This window comes from Lytechinus variegatus, chromosome 7 (genome assembly GCF_018143015.1).
Source record: "Lytechinus variegatus isolate NC3 chromosome 7, Lvar_3.0, whole genome shotgun sequence".
Classification (NCBI taxonomy): Eukaryota; Metazoa; Echinodermata; class Echinoidea; order Temnopleuroida; family Toxopneustidae; genus Lytechinus; species Lytechinus variegatus.
This window is the reverse complement of record NC_054746.1, coordinates 37,490,983-37,515,064: the sequence shown is the minus strand read 5'-3', so window position 1 is coordinate 37,515,064 and position 24,082 is coordinate 37,490,983. Positions and strand designations below refer to the sequence as shown.

Sequence of the window (24,082 nt, the reverse complement as noted above, 5' to 3'; positions counted from 1 at the left end):
CTTTTAAAGATGATGTACTCTCTATCTGTTGTATCTAAATATGATCACAGTTCATTCCATGCTTGTTCAAGAGCTGTTATGTGATATCAATTTTTTTAGTGGTTTTGATGTTGTATCTGTATAATCTGTTACTATTTTGACCAGCCAATAAAATAACTATATCACTCACTATTACTGTAAGTACATTATGATACTGTACCATTTACAATAGTGCTTTTAATCACATGGGCATGTTTTCAACAGCCTTTCCATCTATTTTGCCCCATGGCTGCATTTTCAAAATGATTTTCTGCTAATGATTCTTTGTTGGTCAGATGTGACCTTTAAGTGAGTGATCTGAAGACAAAGTATGTTATGATTGCATTCCCAAAGTATTCAAAATGGATACTTGTCAGACATATCCTTCCTGGCATAACAAATCAACAATCGCCCTTTGATATGGGTGGCATGCACGAATGTCAATTTTTTCACCATAGGGATTTCTTCAACAATGTGCATTGCTTGTGTGGGACCCCCTCAATTTTTATTTTAACCAACACCCCCCCCCCCCCCTTCCTTTCTTTGCCAATGAAGGGGAGGTGGTGCTGGTGGTATTATTCATCTTCAGAACAAAGGTTAGTGATTAATTGCTAAATGAAGTGGCTTGTCAATATCATTGCATATGCATTTTGGTCAGTAGATGTACAGTATGTACTTCCATTTTTAGCATAAATTTCTGTTCCAGAGCATCACTAATTTCGAATGCCATTCCGGAGACCCTCAACTTTGTTGTTTCTAGGGAGGGACAGTGCCCGTCACTCATACTCAGTGATTCTGAGGCCCTAATTGGTTAATCGCGGAGAAAGTCATCAAGTTCATGCATATTCATTCAACGCTCATTAATTTATGCCTTTTTAACAATTGTTGATACTAGAGCAGTTCCGGAGTCTCCTTTTTTAAGACTGAATTTTCGTTCCAGAGCCCCTGATATTTGTTTATGGTATGGCACATAGGTATCATTTTATAAGTCGAGTTACCCCCTGGGTCAGAATTTTTCATTCAAAATAGCAATTAATTGTTAATCTTTGTGTTAATTACGGGGCCTTAGTTATGTCTTTGTACGTAAAGTATTATATTGTTAGAATTTTGGCTCATGACTTTACGGTTATGATCAACCAGCCCCCGTAAAATCTACCAAAACTTACTATCAGCTATTATCTTTAAAAAAAAACAGAAAAAAGAGGAATTGATATGTAGGGCTTGACTAATCGTAACATGAACAAATATTTTTGAAAATAATCGTGGATGAAGATTGAAACTAACACCACAATCTGATCTAAACAATATTATTGTATGCTTAACATTTAGTTTGAAGGGTATAGGAATATTTGGTACTTAAAGATACAAAAGAATTCATGACTGCTAGACCCTCTTATAAAAGTTGTCATATCTTTTGCTTGTATATTGGGAATATGCACATTTGAAAGCTTCATATTCTTGGTGTGCGCTATATAGAAAAGAACAAATTTATGACAATTTTTATGACAAAAGTGATGACATCCACCTCAGAGAAAATACACAATATGGAGAAAAGACAATGTTCAGAATATCGCCCCTGGTCTATCAATTAACACTTGAAAAAATAAGTAAATCAAGAACCAAAACTTGTTAAAAATCCAATCAAATAAAAAAGATAAACATATGATTGTGGGATGTTGGGGTGTTTTTTTTTTGGAGGGTGTATGCATTGAGTGAGTTGATGTTGTATCTCACTCATATTCAGCAATGTTACCATATCACCTTCAATGGAATAAGACCCAGATTGATAATATTCAAGATCATGAAAGAGCATCTCTGGTTTTTTTTTTGGCTGATGGTCGAAACAACAGCAAAATTTTGGTCTCGATTCAGCCACTGCGGACACTGGGCAGGTGTGGGATGTTTTGTGTTACAGTAACCGACACCTTAATATAGGCTGTATGCTGCACACTGTACAAAAGATTCAAACCAAAAAGTTGTGCAATCTGAAACATTGCTCTCTATCTTTTTTTATGGGGGGAGCATTGCCATTTACCTGGTAAACACCATGCTCAAATGCAAACCCGCATATGAGAAAAGCATTGTTTTCTTTTTTCATGGATGGGTGATGTTGAGGCATATACTGCAAAAAGGTATCACAACTGCTAAAAATCTAGCAAACATACTTTTCAATGGCCTTCATGCAAAGATTTTTATTATTTTGCATTATTCCCAGCCTTTCACAATCGGTCTTGTAATCATTTTGTCACAATTTGGTCAATCACAAGACATTGCACTGATTACAAGACTGGTCCCATGGCCAATTGTGAAAGGGACTTGTATTAAAGATTCAGGAATTTTTACCGAGCATAAAGTAGGGCATATGAATTTGATTAGAGCATCAATGAAAATTGACTTTTGATTTTGAATATTGATAGTAGTATAATATTTACATACATTCTGTAAAGAATGTTATAATTTATGACTATAGAATGTTTATGCATCAACTAAGAGATGTCTTACTCCATGTAATGAGAAGGAGGATAATTATGTTGTGTGGTTTTTAACACTTTTATAATAAAACAGAGAACTCAGCTGTCGGGAGTAGACCAATAATCATTCCCTTTGCTCTAAATGAAGACAAAGCATTGCTCAAGTTGTTCTTGTTTCATGAAGAAAACTGAAAAAAAAATAACTGGCATTGAGATGGTGAATTTCAGCTGTCTACTTTATTGGATAAATATTGACCGAAGTGAGGTATGACGTAAAGAATAAGCCTACTTGGGACGATTCCCAGGTCTCTTGATACTTCCCTGGCATGGCACAAATGTATTTTCAGTGCATGGCCAACAATTTACTGGCAGTTGGGAGCTGGGGCAGGAAGATAATTTTTTAGAAGCAATCATCAAGTGAGATGAGTGATTTAATGCAGTTATAGATTGATTGGGATAGATAAACATTTCTAGTATTCTCTCTCTCTCTCTCTCTGTTCTATGTCTTTCTGTTTCTGTCAATTCATCTCTCTCTCTGTATGTTTGTGCCCCTCTCCCTTTCCTCTTATTTCTCAACATGAGTCCCCTCACATCCCCATCCTGTCTCTCTTCTTTTATTTTTTTTCTTTCTCCTATCTTTAAGGGATATTTTCATGAACTCTTTCCCCCTTTAAAGGTAGGCCTGTATTTATTTTCAAATATTATATATATATATACATATATCATAGTAGTAAAATACGAGCTGTGATTGGCTAGACTGGTACCACGTGACCTCCCTTCAAAAAGTTATATTCTACATATGTACAATATAACTTTCAATTTGTTTAGGGTAAAACCCGTGTTAAATGAATGGGGAGAATGGTAATATGCATTTAGCCAGTCAGTCCTGGGCGTCTGCATTTACTAAGCGCATGCACTGTGTTGAATCTTAATTTTATACTGACATCATCTTTTCCTGACTTGTGCAATTTTACATTATGGACGGCAAATTTTGGATGGTACGTGTGCAACGGTACAAATGTTTGACATTCAGCCTCCCATTTAAACCGTGAACATTCTATCATACAATGTTACTGGACTATATGAACTCCTAATATGAAAGTATCCCTCATGCAGGTCTATTTCACCTTGGCCTTTGGCCTCGGTGAAATGAACCTGCACTTTGGATAATTTCACATTTGTCATACATATAATCCAGAATATTGTACAATAGATTGTACACTATTTATATAATATGTGACCTCAACATAAATGTTTTGATATGATTTTATGAGGTTCTTAAAATTGAAGATAATTGAGGGTGAGATGTAGGCCTATATATACAAAATACTTTAACTTGTATATGAATAAAGGAGACCTTAAAAAACTCTTTATCTTTTCTCTCTTGATCTCATATTTTGAATTCTTTTCATCAGTCAGTGATTTGTGCCATAGAAGGCTGATTAGTAAAGCTAAAACTTAAAGCATCGGGTTGTTCAGTTTAAATACAAAACAAATAACACTTTCAAGTAATACACTGTCAATATTGTCTTTTTAAGTATATATTTCTTGGAGAATGATGATTGTCTTCCTTTTTCCTTTGATTCTTGGAAAGATGTTCTTCAATAAATGGACAGAGAAAATGTTGAATTGCTGGCCATGATGTCAATGGCACTTTAATAGGGGCTCCTTCCTTTCTTTCTTTTTTGGTATTGCATTATTTAAATTTGTATCATCTACATAAATATAGATGTCAAGTTTCTTAGAAAAGAAGTACTTGAAATTTAATGGAATAAGATTGGAATTTGATCATGAAGACTAAGATGACAATTTTCAGAATTATATTCATAGGCAATCATTTTCTATGGCATTTCAATGGCATTTTCCAAGGACATTGTCATTGACTCATTGTACTCTTGCAAAGTCTTGTTACATTGATTTACTGCAACAGAATTTTGGCTTTATATCATTTATATTTCTGTCCTGTTAATTTTAGCTGAGGAAACCACACAAGCAGTTATGGAATCTTACTTCTTCACATTTTTTTTTTTTTGGGGGGGGGGCTCCCTGCACCTTCTAAGAAGATATTTGTTCCATTGCAATATATTTAAAAATTCATTGCAAGTCAGTTTTAGGGTCCCACTATCATTCATATCTCTGGAAATAAATTGCTGGTCTGCTTCTTTCATCAAGAAATAAAAATAAGTTTAACTGTAGTCAAAATTGATATATCAATTGTGAATAAAGCAATAGAAACTTGCAATTGATTTGATATATTATCTTGCAGCACTCCCCTACGGCACTGTCACATCATTCCGTGAAAGCCTGGCTGGTGATTACTTTGCGACCCGCAGGTTGCCAGCAGGTTGCACCCACATGTATCTCACATGTAGATGCCTGCAGAAGCACACGGACGTCTGATTTGCGCGCAAAAAAGTTTTGAACATGCTCAAAACTTTGTTACGAGATTGCCCGCAACTCACCCACAAGGCTTGCATAGAACAATGTGACAGGTCCTGTAGAGTAGTTGAGTGAATACATATCCTATAGGCCTAGATGTAGATATTGTAAAGATATGGCTGTCAAAAGTAAAACTAAGTAAAAACTGCACTCATACTTCTGTCTCTTAACCATTTGCAGGATATGGTTTGACAAGGAAATGTGGTTTATGTATTCTTATCATTACTATTTCCTTTTATGATTTGCTCAATGATGTTTAAAAATGCACCTTTGCTTGAGAATAATTTAAAGGTGAGGTCCACCACCAACAACAAGTTGATTTGAAGGAAGTAAATGATAAGCAGGTAATGCTGGATATTTAATTCATTTTCCATATTTTATTAAAATCAACTTGCTATTTTGGTGAATTTGACCCTAATGCTTCATTTTATAAAGTTAAATAACATGTAAATCTTCAAATAAATGTAGTTTGCCAGCTGTTTTTTCGTTAAGTTCTTTGTGTTAAAGTACATTGTGTACATTAAGGTATTTTCATGAAATCATGGAATGAAAAATTTGTGAAGGGTGTTAATAAGTTGAGTTCTTCCTTCCTCCTCCCCAAAAGAGGTCACTTGTTGTATAAGTATATATATATGTATATATATATATATATATATATATGATTTTATTTGTATGGTTTTGTTCCACTTTGTTTCAATGCATTATAGGCCTGATGAAGGCCCTAATTCTGGCCGAAAGCTAGCCCAATAAAAGAGATACTTGAAGCTACGTCTTGCATCAATGCTTGAGTCATTTACGTCTATACTGTCATGCATTTTGTCCTTTGCATTGTATAATTTGGCATGTGTCTATGGATGTAAATAAATATAATATCCAACCTACATGTTTTAACAGTTTACCTAGTTGGAAACTGATATACAGATATTTTGATACCTTCCGCGTATGAACTAACGGTGCTGCAGGTACTATCATATTCAAGATCACTGTGTCATTGTACTTAATATCTGTTATTTTTTTCTTTCATTATAGACTTCCAAATGGCCACCAGTATTTGTTTGCTGCCAAGGATGATCGTGAGATGATGTTCTGGGTCTGTCGTCTGGATGCATGCGGAGCTCCTCCCATGTATCGCCATGACCACGGCTACTCCCGCCTCCCTGCTGCCATCACCACCATTCCTCCACCTACCAGCGGCTCACCCACCAGATCAGAGAGATTGAAGAATATGATCAAGGGTGGTATTTCAGCACTGCTCAAGTAAAATCCATGTTTACACTATGCCTGCCTATGCCAGTTTACCAAGCTCATGTAGGATCATCTGTGTTTGTAAGATTTACATCCAGGAATATTCTGTATATCATAGATTGTCATCATAGGGGTATATCAGTGCTGCACAAATAATGCTTTTGCACTTTGTAATCTTCATTAGCTTCATTATTTTGCTTTATGATTGGCCTTGTTGATATGGCACATTTTCATAGATAACAACACAGATTTTGTTTCCTGTTTTTTTCTTAATTTGGGCAGTTTGTCAAGTAACAATCTCAATGAACACAAAGCATTTTGCAGGAATGTAGTAAATTTAATTGTATCAGTTATCAATGCAAGTGAATTCTCATATCAAATGCAATGCACCATTTTGTGAAAATTTGGTAGGTCATCATGCTCTCCCTCCTCCCCCTTTCCTGCCTACTTAAAGGGATGGTCTGGGCTGAAAGTATTTATAACTTAATAAATAGAGTAGAATTCACTGAGCAAAATGCCGAAAATTTCATCAAAATCGGATGACAAATAACAAAGTTATTAAATTTTAAAGTTTAGCAATATTTTGTGAAAACAGTCGTCATGAATATTCATTAGATGTGCTGATGATGTCACATCCCCACTTGTTCTTTTGTATTTTATTATATTAAATTGGTTTATTCAAATTTTTTCCTCCAAGAACTAGAAAAAATTGGATTGACAACTGATTTAGTGCATTAGATATTTATTGCTGCAACTTATTTCATTATAAGGGAAACGTATTATTCACACAAATATGATTTAATGAAAAAATTATGATTTTATGTAATAACATAAGAAAACGGAAAGTGTGGATGTGACATCATCAGCCCACCTAATGAATATTCATAACAACTGTTTTCACAAAATATTGCCAAACTTTAAACTTCAATAACTTTATTATTTGTCAGCCAATTTTGATGAATTTTTCGGCATTTTGCTCAGTGAATTCTACTCTATGTATTAAGATATAAATATTTTCAGCCCGGACCATCCCTTTAATAGTTCCAAGGCCTATTGGAAAATGAGTTGCAGTCCAACACAATAGAAGAAAAATGAAGACTGACTTGGTTTTTTAACCCATCAAAGCTGCTCATGTTGAATTTGATATTTTTGAATGGGGTTATTTATGTGTTAGACACCGTGCAGATTTATCTCTATGTACTTCACATCCAGTTTTGCTATTGATAATGGCCTTATATAGCTAAGGCCATGAATATGGGTTTATATGTTTTCTTTACTTCCTTGATGTCATAACTATCCCACCTCTAAATTTGGTTTGGTGTATGGACATGCAGTAATATTTTCTTAATACTTTTTCATAGCTCCAAAGACATTTCATTTGAAGAGTAAAACCAAATTAATGACAAATTCCTTGATCCGTCAACCAGTGACAAATTGTTAATCTTTTTTCTCTTATGTTGTATAAAAAGAAAGACAGGTCTACATGTGATATGATTGATAACATACAAGTAAATTGTGATGAATCACAATTATTCATAAGACCATACCTGTTCTGGTGAAAATTGAAAGATAATATCTAATAAAGAAATTTCCTTAGAATTGGCACTGATTTATGATGTATTGCAATTAATCACAATTAACTTATCAATTCAATGATCTATTACTTCATGTATTTACACAAGAAGTGTGGAACTCACATGACTATGAGCAGAGACAGAAACTTGCATGTTTGATTGTTCCAGTCAAGCTCTGTTGAGCATTGAGCCATGATCTTGGTTTCACTTGATAGTGTCAAATTTGACAATAAACTTTGCAAAATATTTGCTCAGATAGGCATTCAAAGAGAGGAGGGAGGTGTTTCTATCAATAATTTCATTTTGGGGTCCCTTTGAATTTGTGTTTGTGCCCAAATGGCCGTGCCGAGGCTTCAGTTGGTCCTAGTGATTTCAGCAAGTATTTTCAGCCAAATTTACATTTGACGCCAAAGGTTTTAAAGGATTTAAAGAGCTGGAGATGGTTCTTTCACTCTGAAATATTCCATCAAACAAAGATTATAACATTTAGACTATTTTTCAATCGAAAAGGCAGTTTTCACTTTACGAAGGAAGACAACAAGGCCATATCATGCATTTTTATGACAATAACTTGAAAATGATCCCTTTAAGAACTTTGTAAAATAATAGGGGAATTTCAAATGATAATTATATACAATATGGAAATCACTGTTGCAGACAGAGATCAGTAATCTGTAGTCTGGAATGAAATATGATATGGTAATGCAAATCAGTTCACATCAAGGTTGTATCTCAAACCATATGTGCATGTATGTATTCCTATGTTCTCGTATTTTACATACCACCAACAAAGTTTTAGACAAATCTGGAGGGAAATCATTAAAGTGGGGAATTTAATCCCCATGCTCTTCTCCCACATGCATCTAACTATGAAATGGTAAACAAAACCATTCCGACTCCATGGCGTCTAATTTCACGCTTGTGCACCAGTCTCAGAATATGTGATACTAATATAAGAATATGCTGTTGCGTTTTCATGTTGAGCTGATGTTATTTCAGCAGTCAGTTCAATGGTTTCCTCTTTATATTTTCAAGAAGATTTCTAGAGAGACAGGAAGACATAAAACTCATGTATTAAATTGTACAACAATATATCCGTAATGTCTCAAAATTTGCGATATTGTCCTCCTCACATGTTGGTGAGATGTTATTTGATTAAGTCTTATCCAATAGCAACCATCTTACAAATAAAATGAGAGGCATTTAGAAAGATATTTGTTCACATGTGTTAATTCTGAAGCCTGTGCATGGACAGGAACAGGAAGGTATTCCATTTCTTTTCTGAATTATTAACTCAAATTGATAGAATTAATTATTTTGAGGTGACACAGCTGTTAAGGGCTCCTGTTTAGTATTGGATATGTCCATTGTGATTGCTCAGCCAAACCTTATTGAACCATTCCTAACAGTTGAACACATCAATTGTCCACATGCTTACAATTGAACAAAGAAAAAACTTAATATCATGGAAAAGAAAATGCCTGCTTCTATCTATGGGACAGTTGAAGCATGATAAAATAAATATTGATTATAGTTACAATACCAATATGAGGGATGCTGTAAATTTTAGTGGGAAAGCGAAAACAGTGTTCATTTGATTGCTCATCCATAAAGATGGTTTGTTAGCAAAGTTCATGATTAGTGTTAGCTTTTGTTTTAATATTTTGATGTTATGATACTCTTTTGTTTTAATTGATGACAAAATAGACAAAGAGATGGTATATGCACAGGGATATAAACCCCAACTACAAATAATACGTCCTTGTCTGCTATTGATATTTTGGCAAAATTTGTTGTGAGAATTAATGGCTGGGATTAAAGAAAATGAGGTTTAAACCAGAACAGGGGTTTTAATCCCAAATCGATTTTTTTCAAGCTCACCAAATTGATGTGAATAACTGAAGTACCAGCTACCTCAAACTAAAGCACCCTTCTCAAAACATGATCAGTATCCCTCCTCAACACATGCTCATACCAACGTACTCCGTTCACCTTTGTCATCTAACCTTCTCCTCCAAAGCGGGTCCAAACCCAACATTTGCTCCAGTCTGGTTTGAGGCTAATATAGGGCATGTTCACACACACACCTCTTAAAGTCATTCATAGTGACTTTGACTCCATTCTCATTACCATTCTAAAACTAATTTAGTTGAAACTAGTTTAACATGTAATGAGAACAGTTTAAGTGGGAAGCGATCTTCCAAACTGGTTTGGAAAACTAGTTCGCGATTAGTTTTCAAGATCCCTTTCCTGTTAAACTGGTTTTAGCGTTAGTGAGGACAAAACTCTTTTTCGGGAAGCGATCTTTGCACATGTTGTAAGAAACTGAGAGCATACCCATAGCATAGAGCTATCTGTAATAGCTCCATGCCCATAGCAACAAAATCGCTTTCTGTGAAGTGGTTTTGAATACCACTTTTGCAGAGCTGCCAAGTAGTACTGATTTTCCGTATTTAGTACTGAAAATAGAGAAGAATACTGATGGTTCATGCAAAATACTGATTTCTTAAGTTTCAGTTTATGTGTTGTCCTATGGTATTCCTGTGACAATACTGATTTCCTCACCAAAATACTGATTTTCAGCCTTGAAAATACTGAAATGTTCTTGTTCAGGTTGGCAGCTCTGCTTTTGGGTGATCAAATGGGAATGCTAGCAAAGCGATCTTTCTTACTGGTTTCCTGAACCGGCTTCCAATAAACTAGTTCTTAGGGTTGTAATGAGAACTCACCTTATGTCCATTATTCAATATCAAAATCTCTGTTCCAACTTTTTAATCATACTAACATATGTTTGGGTGAAATATGATTTATGATTATACAGATTAAGCAGAAGTTTATGAATCAAGATTTATAAAAGTTCGAGTTTGAGTTTTAAACATAAATTTACCATACGTACCATTAACAATTCTTCGGCATGATCTGTTTGTTGCACGTGGACTGCCCGCACATGCTGTGTCAACTAAGCATTCTAAAACACATTGGAATATAAACCACAAATGACTACCAGTTTGTCTGAAACATTCAGCTATGTTGTTTATACCCTTGTAAAATATATATACCTCTCATCTCATCAGAATCATTTTTTCCAAGTATTGACAAATCCACCTATTAGGTTCAGAAATAACTAGAGAGAGCGGGAGGAGTATTCAATTAAACTGCATTTATATGCCCTGGGGCCTCTAACATAGAAAGAAATGATAAGTTCAAATTATTGTGACTTTTTATACATGGTTTATCATTTACAGCATGCTCAATTGTACAGTTGATTGTATTACAAGGCTCAGCTTCCAGTAACAAAAACAATACCATCAACTAAACAATGGAACATAATTATGTTAAAACTAAATGGCAAGTGTACCATGTTGAAAGATAGTGGTGAAACTTTGATGAAAATTTGCCAAAGAATAACAGATATTAATATTTTTTTCACTTTATGACATCAAAGATGGGCAGATCATCCATATACTGCGAGATATGAATTCCACTTGGTGCAATTTTCTTAAAAATTGAAAGTGATATATTTATGTGATGGATATATCAGATACATCATTTCATACTCCCTTCTATGAGAAAATATTTTTCATTTATGATGTGTTATATATTTAAAAAATGAATTTATGGAGTGCACATGGTACATGATATATGGGGGAGTTGATCGCATCACAGCTGATGTCACAAATTGAATAATTTTGTTTAGCAAAATAAAAAAAATATATAATTTTATGGCGTGGCGTCGGTCATCCGTCCACAATTTCAAAATGCTTCTTTGTCATTTCAAGTCCGTTTTCAAGTTTGTTTGCTTTTTATGGTAGCACTAGGTGGGGGATCCAAAACTTCTATGTAGGATTTTGAAACTCATTAAATATGCTAATTAATGCACAATTTTTTGAAATTCACAAAAATTCTTCTCCTTCTTTATTTGTTAACCGATTTAGATTTTTTTGTTTCCATCTGGTAGATCTTCATGAGGTTCACCAAACTTCTACATTTTGTAATTTTGACTAGAAAAAAATTAATGCTAATTTATGCAAAATTAATTCATGCATATTTTTCCAAATTCACATAAAATGCTTCTTCTTTATTTGTTGACCGATTTTGATTTTTTGTTCCATCTGACAGCTGCATGGTATTTAGCAAGGTTCTACAGAGAATTTAGACATTTTGACTAGAAAATTATTTATGCTAATTTATTTTGAATTTATTTATAAATCACAAAAATTGCTTCTTCTCTGTCATCCTTTCATCAATTTCACTTCTGTTTCCTCAATTTATGTCACCAATATAATTCACTACAGGGTCAACTGGGCTGAAATTAAAGATTATGTTAAATTGAGCACCACATATCATTGATGTGCCAGTTTAGATTTATCAAACCTTCACTATTTTTCTATTAATTAATCCAAACAAATATATTGCCAGGATAAACTTTCCCGTGAAGTTTATGACATTTATAAAAAGTAACAATACATTTTGAGTATGAATCATAGGCGGATCCATGGGGGGAGGGGCCCAGTCCCCCCGCTGCATATTGGCGGGGAGGAAGAAAAGGAAAGAGAGGAGAAAAAAGGTCTGATTGTCAAAACGTCCGCAAAACGTATAAGCCAGCGCTAGACGCTTGTATTTTGATTGGTGAGTTATGTATATCTCAATATCAATTCTATATAGCAAATTACTTAAAATCCTATTTCATGACAGTATATCGAAAACTTCAGCTTGCGATTTGCGGTTGCATTATTGTTGAATATATTAACCCGTGCAACCGATTCATAATTACAATAGTACTTGGAATGTCCTGTTGTCAGGCCATACTATTAACTGATTTTTTCGCTCTCTTTAGGCGAATAAGATCAATCAATAAATAACATTTTAATTTCATAATTAAATTGTCCCTTTTCTCAGAATGGATTATGGACAAGTTTCATCTCGCACTTAGGGAGAGAAATAGGAAGATAATCACCATTTTCATATGATGACATAATGTTCTTAGAATGTCTCGTTCCCAAGTCAAAACTCAAAGTAATAATAATAATGAAAAATATCAGCCCTTTATCAAGTCACAATTTTCCTACAAAATGATTAAAAGATATATATAGCTTAAATTTACCCTTTTTCAGATCGGAATATAAGTTATTTTAATCTCGCGCTCGCTGTATTTATTTGCATGAAAAAAATCATTTAGAATGCCCAGATTCTAGGTTTGAATCTGAAACACGCGCACACAGCTTGTTCTTTATTAAAATCATTATCCAATTTCAGATCAGAATATAAAAAAAAATATGCTCACGCTTTGCGCCCGCATGATTAATGAAGGAAGATCCCCAATTACTTATCCTTTTCATGATTTACAAAACATGAATAGAGTGTCCCGTTTTTGTCTCGCCCACCAGAGGTGAAGGCGAGACTTAGGGTTTCAAATGTCGTCCGTCGTCCGTCCGTCACAAACCTGTAATTGGGACCTTTCGCAATCATCACGGACGCTAGTATTAGGGTCCCCTAACACAAAAGTTAACGCTTAATCATACACTTGATTTTTAAGATTGATTGTGCATTACAGTCAATAGAATCAAACGTAGAAAACTGCTCTACGATCAATGCTAAGCTTTGTGTAACAGGGGGTTACAGGCCCTACAAATCTGCTTTTCGTGTGCAAAATCCCTTTCCGCGACACCCGTACCGCATACATGCATGTATATTACGACTGATGGCTGGAGATATTCAAAATGCAGGACCTAAAATAGATTTATGACATGGAGAAGAAAGTGGTTTTTCAAACAAATCGAGAACATATTGAGTGAGGAAAAACTTACTGAATGAAGGCTTAAATATAGATCAATACAGTCCATCGAATCGATATTACATTTAATGTGGATTATTGGTGGATCACTGGCAATTGATTTCATGGATAAGATCAACCTCTCCAGCCGAACATTTCGCATGCGTTGATATGTACACATCATATGCGATACCTTTGAACTCGTTTCCTTTTGTTTCTTTTGTTTCTTTGTTTCTTTTGTTTACTCCTTATACACAAACGATATGCCTCTCGCACACGATGTGAGGGGCATTATGTTTTACATTCCCCAGAAATGGGATTAGATTCAAATTCCGGGGGGACCACTTCCATTGATGAGTGGATACCAGGCACGACCATGGGGTTTCGAAAAGTACCCTAAACATGCTAAACAAGGGAAGCAATTCTTTTCCAGATTATGAAAATGCATCTCTTAACAAGTATTTGGCTTGTGAAACCCTACAAGTATTGAATATATATCCCTTATTTCAGCATTTTAAACATCGTTTTGACACCCTTATAACGTTACACAGGCCTATATACGTAACGTACCTGCCCACTCTGTCCCCTTTTACGGGTGGTCGCTACTGGTATCCACTAATCAATGGAAGTGGGCCCCCCGGGCGGCCTCTCGAGCTCTAGGAGGAGTCAAATGTGGCTTTGGAAAGTCGTCCTCAATCGGATAAATCGCTGTTACCATAGTAGCAACCAGAATTTTGCACACGAAACGCATATTGAATGTTTCCGTCGCAGATGCGAAACGAAAAAAAAATCTCATGTCACACAATTTGCATTACAGGACGGAGTTTTACGACCATGACGACGGGCCCAAAAAGTCCCTTCCAAAGTCAACGACCGTTGTAAATAAGCGTCCGCGTCCTCAAACGAAAGGTCGGGAATGACACATAACTCCACAACCATAAGTCGCTTTTCAACCAAACTTGGATGGTGGATGAAATTGGGGGACCTGCATGTTATGCTGCAGTCTGAGGTCACATGGTAAGGTCAAAGGTCATTTTCAGGTCAAAGTTACATGCAAGACTCTCTTATGACACGTAACTCCACAACTGTAAGTCGCTTTTCAACCAAACTTGGATGGTAGATGGACTTTGGGGACCTGCATGTTATGCTGCAGTCTGAGGTCATATGGTAAGGTCAAAGGTCATTTTCAGGTCAACGTTAAAGTTTACATGCAAGACTCTCTTATGACACCTAACTCCGCAACCGTATGTCGCTTTTCAACCAAACTTGGATGGTAGATGGACTTTGGGGACCTGCATGTTATGCTGCAGTCTGAGGTCATATGGTAAGGTCAAAGGTCATTTTCAGGTCAACGTTAAAGTTTACATGCAAGACTCTCTTATGACACCTAACTCCGCAACCGTAAGTCGCTTTTCAACCAAACTTGGATGGTAGATGGACTTGGGGGACGTGCATGTTATGCTGCAGTCGGAGGTCACATGGTAAGGTCAAAGGTAATTTTCAGGTCAACGTTAAAGTTTACATGCAAGACTCTCTTATGACACCTAACTCCACAACTGTAAGTCGCTTTTCAACCAAACTTGGATGGTAGATGGACTTGGGGGACCTGCATGTTATGCTGCAGTCTGAGGTCATATGGTAAGGTCAAAGGTCATTTTCAGGTCAACATTAAAGTTTACATGCAAGACTCTTATGACACCTAACTCCACAACCGTATGTCGCTTTTCAACCAAACTTGGATGGTAGATGGACTTGGGGGACCTGCATGTTATACTGCAGTCTGAGGTCATATGGTAAGGTCAAAGGTCATTTTCAGGTCAATGTTAAAGTTTACATGCAAGACTCTCTTATGACACCTAACTCCGCAACCGTATGTCGCTTTTCAACCAAACTTGGATGGTAGATGGACTTGGGGGACGTGCATGTTATGCTGCAGTCGGAGGTCACATGGTAAGGTCAAAGGTCATTTTCAGGTCAACATTAAAGTTTAAGTGCAAGGCTCTTATGACAAGTGTTATTCTATCCCAGTCATTTCACAATGAAGTGTCGATATAATCCTCTTGCGTGCCCTCACAAATCATGATATTTCTGGTTATTTTCATAAGTGGGCGAGACACAAAATTGCTTTTGCCTTGTTAGGTCTAAATATCGATTTTTTTTTCCGCTCGCATCAATATTGTTTAGTTATATACCTATCCTGTTTACGATTACAAGAGCTTAGAATTTCAGTAATACGCGAGTCAAAAAATCAATCGCAAATCAAAAATGCGCGCTGTTGATTGGTTGAAAATTAAGTTACGCATGATTTTTAGAGTTGCGTTTGATTGCAACTCTTTCTGCAACGGGCCCCGCGAATGTTCAATTTTTAGAACAAAATACAAGCTCGTGCTTCACGCTCGCACTATTAGGCTTATGAGATCAGCTTGTTATATATTTATGTTGATTTCTAAGAATAATGCAGAGAAGTGACTATTATGGGCCCTTCCAAAGAAGCAAACAAAAATCAACTTTGAGCGGCTGATCGGGAAAAATTTGGGTGAAAAAATTCCGCCCCTCCCCCCATTGCAATGGTAAAGGCTGGATCCGCCCCTGTGAATTATATGTCTTTATGTTACAGGGCTCATTATGACATATCAAATTCAAGAACTGCAACTTTATTCTTTCTTTTTTCCTTTTTTATATTGTTTTCAAATGATTGTTACTTTAAGGTATAAATTGATTATGCTGTTGATATAACGAGGTTATTTTTGTCTTCATCATATTTTCTATTTGTTGGTTGTAATCTCAGTCCTCTTTCAGGATATCGTGAAAGTGAACGTCTTCTTCCTGTATAGGCTATTCAAAATTTATCTTTTTTTATCAATACTAACTAAATATGCATGCATTACTGGCTACATAAAGCATGCTTGGGTGGGTTGCACACCGGGGTTGCACATTATATCTATCTCATTCAGATGAATCAAATTATGAAAAAAAAAATTAACCGTCGCCATTTCAAATGTGAGAAAATGCACGTAGATAGCATTCAATTGTTATTGTCCATTATTAAGATGGAATAGATCGTGAAATATCAGTATCAGAGGGAGAAAATGGGTTGTAGTGCATAAAGTAGAAAGCTAACTGATGATGAAACATGGATAGAGAGAGAGAGCGAAGGTGGATAAGACAGGGATGGGGATGAGAAGGGGGAGAGTGTAAAGAGCGGCTACATCTTTTTTTTTAAGTGACCCCTCCCCTCCCCCTAATTTCAGGCTTGCTGTCTCTTTCATTTCGGTCCCGTTCAGGTTTAATACTTGAATGATTATAAAGAATAGGGTGAAGTAAATTTTAGTGATTTCGAGGGATAACATCATTGGGGAAAGCGAATATGGAATTGACTATTGATAGTTGTATTCAAAATCGAAACTTTGTTTTCATTCGCTCTGATTTTGTGTTGGGAGTTGTTGAGGCTCGAAAAGGGGAACAAAATAATGAATGAGGTTTTTTTAATGTCACAATCATGGAGAACTGTTTGTCACACTTGCTCAAAAGTGAAACTGAAATAACATTAAAAAATCTGCAAGTAATATAAGAAATATAAAGGCATACATTTTAAAAGAATATCTGAAATATTTACTTGCGAATTCCCGTATTCATGATCTCCCGAGTCCAGTTCAATAAACATGGTAATATTATACATGTTAAAGCTGATATACCTCAATGCTATAAAAATATACTTTCAAGTGTTTCTTTTTTATTTTATCAATCATAATTATTAGAAACTCTGGGGTTCTCTCTTACCCTTCTATTAGAAAGGAATCAAACCCAAATGACAATTGTTTCAAAAGAAAAAGAAACAAAAGTCAGAAGGAGTTGATCAAAATTAGACAAACAGATTTAAAAGTGTTGTGAATTTGTTAAGCTGTAAAAAATTGTAATCTGAAATTGATCGATTCGTCATCATGGTGAAGGGTTGGGACAACTCCTAATTTCCAATACCAGGGGCACCTTTTCTTTCGAAAAGGGCACTTTCTTAAACCAAAGAAAAATGACTAATCTACAGTGGCGCAAAAGGCCAAAATTCTTTGGGGGCTAGATATGTCGTATCACGTGAATTAAAAAAAAAGTTCATTTTATAACAGAAATCCAATTTTGTGATAGATTTTGACAAGTCATATTCAGAAAAAAAATATTTTGTTACCTTTCATTTCTTTTTTCTCTTTTTTTTTTTGCTTGGTCGCGAAAAATTGAGGAGGCAAGAGCCCCCCAAGCCTCCCATCTTAAAGGGGCGCCCGTTAACACGTAATGGGTCCTCAGGTGAAAGGGGCATATCACGCATCCATGTTGGAGACTTTTCTTGGGTAGAAAGGGGGACTTATACAAAATAGGGCACTTACAAGAAGGCAAGGGGCACTTACACATAATAGGGGTCCTTCTCAAGGGGCACAGGACACGTTCGTGGGGACACTTTTCTTGGGTAAAAGGGGGCACTGATTCAAGAAAGAGCACTTACAGGAAGGGAATGGGGTACTTGCTTACACATGAAACGGGTCCTCGGGTAAAAGGGGCACAGAACACGTTCGTGAGGGGCACTTTTTATGGGTAAGAAAGGGCACTGATTCGAGCGGGGGGGGGGAGTATTTTGCTTTTTTTTAAATTGACACTTATACGAAAAAGAGCACTTGGTAACATCTAAAATGGGTCCTCCTTGAAAAGGGCATAGTACACGTTCATGAGGGGGCATTTTTCTTGGGTAAAAAGGGCACTTTTCAGTGCTTCAAAAAGTGGGGGCACGGGGGGGACAGGATCGCCGCCCTTGTCCAATACACAAAAGACAAACGGGTCCTCGGGTAAAAGGGGCATAGAACACGTTCGTGAGGGGCACTTTTTATGGGTAAGAAAGGGCACTGATTCGAAAAAGACAAACACGTCAGCTTTTTTAAAGATTGAAAATGACAGAGAATGATGAGGATTTGAAAGATACTTATACTTTGAAGTAGTACCATTGTCGGATGACAATCTAGTACTCACCAAATTCAGATTTACATACACGTAGTATTAGTGATTCGTTTTCCAAAAAAGCCATTACTTTTTCATTTATTCTGATTTCTTTCAAGCTTTCACAATTCTGTTTTCTCTTTTTTTTCCCTCCTTTCCTCACCAAGGTTGGATTCCCACTTAAACCAAACAGCTTGTCGTGATCTCGATATCAACACTGCTTGATATTCTATTATTCATGCCCTTTCTTCACCCGCTGGATTAATCAAATATGATTATAAAGATCACAAGGCAAGTCAACACCAGTTGATCTCCTTGACGATAATTATGTCATCTAAGAAGGTACCAGCGAAATCTTGTGATTCTTCACGTAGCCCTTTCCTTGAAAATCCAATAGGTACGTGATGTTTGCGTAAAATTTTTGAAGTTTAGATTCACCGTGAGATCCTATAAACGGATCCCTTCAGAACCAATTATTATTTTGAAATGCATTATCACACTGTTGATATTAATAAGGCTTTCAAGTAATCTACTCATTATCTTTTCTTATTTTCACTGCATTCCATGTAGAATTCACTCTTTCAATTTCACACGTTGCTCAATCATTATAAGTCACTATGCCTACACCCCCCCCCCCCCCGTTCTGAGGCAAAGTGGAATGGAATGGGATCAAAGCGCTCAATGACAGCGAAAACTGGCAATATGAAATTGACAGATTGGGGAAGTCCGATTATGTAGAGATGGTAATAAGGTTTTGAAATTCACCTATGTAAAGTAACGATGATTTCGCCGGAAAATGAATGGTTTTTAAATAAATTGGTTTTTCGGTTCGTAAAACTGCATGTAGTTTAATCTTGTTTCAACTCGTGCAGGATCAACCATGTTCTAAAATAGTGACAAGCTTTTGGGGGGGGGCTGATTTTATATCCAAAGCAAAAAAAAAAAGATTTGTGTTGTGCTCCGTTCCCCATTGATGGAAAATAATGGTGTCGAGAAAAAAAATGTGGTTGAATTAAAAAAAGTACTCTTGAAGTATTCTCCACTGATGTGTGATAAATGGAGAAGTTATGTATTGTTTTGAATTTTCCAAAATGACGTATGATTTTATAAACCACTCCATAGCGTCGTTCCATTTCCACGACATTATGAATTTCTGTGACAGGTGATTTTTTTTTGTTGAACTTTGGAAGGGGAAAGTCTTGGCTATTTTAGACCCCCTGTATGAAAGGGAAAGAATAAGTCCCCCCCCCCCCCCCGTTGACTCCATCCTATTATACCACATCTTGATCAACAGGAGTACTGTCACATGAGCTACTATTGAATTAGGAATGGAATCTGGTAATGATGAGTTGTTTTGATCTTATCCTAGTACGCTGACCTCGCGTGCTCTTAGCCTGCCTTTATACATGCGTGCTTGATTCATTGAATCAAGTTCACGATTGAAGTCTTTAGTCTCGCATGAAGAACTCGTTTGTGTTATCTAGATTTGCAAGTTTATTCAATCATGCTTTCCACAAATGGCCTATCTTCAAGAACGGTGGTCCAAGAAAGGATAAATTCCCCCATGTCTCTTTAAGTGATGAAATAGTAGAGAGTCTGACAAGAAAAATAAGAGAGAAAAGATGAAGAAAGAAAAAGACGGGGTGTGAAAATATACAGATACAATTATGTTTCCTTTGTACAGCGCAGCTACTGTCATCGCACTTGATATTTGCTATCATAATTGTTACCCCGGCTGTAGCTAAGCCGCCGAAAAGGCGCTAAAGCATTCAAGGAATAAATACTACAGGGTACCAATTCACCTCACCTGGGTCGAGTGCAGCACAATGTGGGTACATTTCTTGCTGAAGGAAAACACGCCTCGGCTGGGATTCGAGCCCATGTCCCTCTGATTGAAAGACGAGAGTCGTTACCAGTAGACCACGAAGCCCCCATATGAATTAGTCTTGTATATCAAATAACCCTTATTTCCGTTTTAAGAATAAATCAAACTAAATTTTGGTCACCCCCATTGACCCGCCCATAATCGTCAATTAATGATATGTTCTGGATTAAACTGAAAATACGAGGGAAAAAATAAGGAAGTTTTATTTCTTAGATATACAATTTTTTCCTAAAGAGAATTGTAATTCTAACTTCTGATTGGTTCCTAACCACAGTCGTGTTTTAGTGGATTGAAACTTTATATTTAGTGTACACTCAGCTAGTACCCAAATTCCCTACCGAAATAAAAAATTGATAACAGAAGAGATGACGTCTCCATGAATAAAGTAGAATCTTAAATAGAAAAAAAAATGTTTTTGGCACTCGATTGTCAGAAACGTGGTGTTGGTAATCTTTATTTATGGGTTCGTGATTATAATCATCACTATAATCTGATAAATAAACATCAAAGATATAGGAAATATAGATCAATATCTATTCCAGATCCGAAAACATGTAGGCGTCGATCGACATTGATAAAAATCACTTTCGGAAAGGTCATTATAAAGCAGTATAGACTGGACGTGTGCTATCAAATGAAGATGTCAAGTCATTATTTCATTTTCTATGGTCTCGTTAATCATGGTAACAATCACGGAGTCAAAGTATATTCACTAAACCTCACTGGAAATGGCATTGTTCTCCCAGATGAATGATTGTCAAAAATTAATTAGCTGTTATGTCACCACCCACGCCCACACACTCCTCATGCTATTCATTCTATTCATCCCTTTCTTTCTCTGTATTATACATCTATAATATCTCTCTTTTTCTCCATATCTATCTATCTATTTACACCTTTCTCTTCCTCTTTCCTATTCTCTATCTCCCCCACCGTTTCTCTTTAACACTCCAAACATATCATTATATTTCATTGACATCAAAAGCATCATTACGCAGTAGTAGTAGCAGCAGTAGCAGCAGTAGCAACAGCAGAAGCAGCAGGAGAAGTAGTAGTAGTAGTTGTTGTAGTAGTAGTAGTAGTAGTAGTAGTAGTAGTAGTAGTAGTAGTAGTAGTAGTAGTAGTAGTGGTAGTAGTATAGTAGTAGTAGTAGTAGTAGTATTAGTAGTAGTAGTAGTAGTAGTAGTAGTAGTAGTAGTGGTAGTAGTATAGTAGTAGTAGTAGTAGTAGTAGTAGTAGTAGTAGTAGTAGTAGTAGTAGTAGTAGTAGTAGTAGTAGTAGTAGTAGTAGTAGTAGTAGTGGTAGTAGTATAGTAGTAGTAGTAGTAGTAGTAGTAGTAGTAGTAGTAGAAGTAGTAGTAGTAGTAGTAGTAGTAGTAGTAGTAGTAGTAGTAGTAGTAGTAGTAGTAGTAGTAGTAGTAGTAGTAGTAGTAGTAGTAGTAGTAGAAGTAGTAGTAGTAGTAGTAGTAGTAGTAGTAGTAGTAGTAGTAGTAGTAGTAGTGTAGTAGTAGTAATCATTAGCATCATCAAATACTAGTATCATTATCACTATTGCAGTCGTTGTAGAAGTGTTAATTTTCAAGGACTGTAAATCAGAACATGAAAATATGAAACATGATTATATTATAGTCAATAATTATGTTCCTGCATGAAATAATGCAATGACATGGCTGATCAAATTACATGAAGGGATTTTAAAGAATTTCCTGATTTTTGTTTCACTTTGAATGATTAGACCAATCATATCACTTCCGAATCAAAAATTCAGAATTTCTGATCACGATACCCAGCCAATTCCGCTTTGCTTCCTTTATTCTCCTTTACTGTAATTCAATCCACAAAGATCGACATGTAATGTGAAATATGTCATCGCCTGGTCCCTCGACAACCAAATCGAAACTGGTGCTTCTTTCATTCTTGGTGAAAAGAGCTTTCAAAACCTTCTCATATCGTCGGGTTATTGATTCACAATGAGTGTAGGAAGAAAAGTGGTTACAGCAGAGGTAGGTTGTCGTCTGATACTAATTTTAGAGACGAGTGAATACAGTAGTCTCTCATACTCATGATAAGACATTAATTAGCGCCTCACTTGAATGAAATTTATGATCACAAAGTTATTGGTCATCCAACCACCTGAAGGAGAACCAAATTATAAAGAATTTTACATTTTTTTTTCTTTTTTTACTATCTTAGTTGTTTTGACTAAATACAAGACTGAATGACCATCAATATTCATGCACCCTCTTCAAAGAATAATTTAATTCCCTATAACTTACCCCCCCCCCACGAGGCTGTATGCGGAAGTAAATTTCAATCAATGCTAAGACTACTATGTCCCAAGTTTGTTGCAGATTCTTGGTCACAGTTTAATTTCATTATCTGCACGAATTCACAGTGGATCACTGACCAGCAACTGCATGGGAAGGTGTATGACTTAAAAATGTTGCTCTGTAAAATCATGTGTGAAAAAAAATATTTTTCTTTGCCATATTTACGGTTAAATCATGGAGCTATCTGTTAATAGCTCTATGGTTAAATCATCTGTCTTTTAGAAGAAAAGTTACAAGGTTTTTCAAAAGAAGAGGACGTATTATACAGTGCGTATCAAAAAAAAGTTTACACTTTGAAAAAGTCCTGGGAATTAAAAAATACACAACACGTGGGTAATTTTTTCACATATAATCTTGGGTTTGGGTCTCATCTATCCAATGAAAGTAAAAGTTTTGTCAGAATGTTACACTTGAGTGAGCACTGTCCATTTCTGTAAAGCTCGCAGAAATCTGTTTGCGCAGAAATGCTCGTTTTCATGCTGTGTCAAGTCGAAAGGACGAAATCAAACTGACACTACGAAAGATTTATCATACACTTTCCTTGCACTTTTAGGCAATTGGAATAAAACGGATACTATTCAAGCATTTTGTGACCGTTTTGCCACCCAAATTGAAATTTCAACACTCAATAAGCACAACCTTTACCCTATTTGTGCCAGATGGATCTGAGGACATAACTGAATCTGAACAAAAGTTTATATCAGATATCTCCAGAATTTTTTTCACTAAGTTTTTGTCATTGAAAGTTGGTTTTATTTCATTTTTCATTTAATACTTCTTTCTTCACATATTTCCCAAGCTTAAAAATGATTAACAAAATGAAAATCAAGCTTAAGCCATTCCATGTAAATCACAGCTCAGTGTAAAGCAAATATCGTCACAATGGCCTCGGTGTGTGGGGGAATGGGGTGGGGCAAAATGCACTCTTCGAAGTGTTTTTGGCAAGGAAACAAGTCACACAATGTAGAAGATATCTTCAAATTAATTTTACTAGCTAAATTTCATGTGTCCTTCATGATTAAGGGCTACTTTTATTCGCATAACTATTTCAAATTTCTGCGCAAATCATTTTTCACTAACTTTTCAAAAGTGAGTGGTACTCACTCAAGCGGAAATATTTTTCGACAGTTATATCGTCATTTGCTTTAATGGACCTGTACCAATGTTAAAATGCGGAACAATCTTCAGGATATTACACATGTATAATTTTACAGGATTTTTTCAAATTTTAAACTTTTTTTTGATACGCACTGTATAGTACAAAATAGTGTATGATACCAAAGTTGCCAAAACGCTACTCCTATAATTCCTCATAGAAGAATTATAAGAATAGATAACAAAATATATCAGCACCGGCTGTACCGAAAATGT

At 35.9% G+C, this 24,082-nt stretch overlaps 1 protein-coding gene across 1 annotated transcript in view; it reads left to right on the top strand.

The window, feature by feature from the left end:
* Positions 1-6,665, top strand: part of LOC121419191 — a 33,078-nt gene extending 26,413 nt beyond the window's left edge. Inside the window, exon 14 of the mRNA XM_041613544.1 lies at positions 5,958-6,665. Within this exon, the coding sequence (XP_041469478.1) occupies positions 5,958-6,189 (232 nt within the window). The 3' untranslated portion in view covers positions 6,190-6,665. The remainder of the gene's footprint in view (positions 1-5,957) is intronic.
* The last annotated feature ends 17,417 nt before the right edge of the window (positions 6,666-24,082 follow it).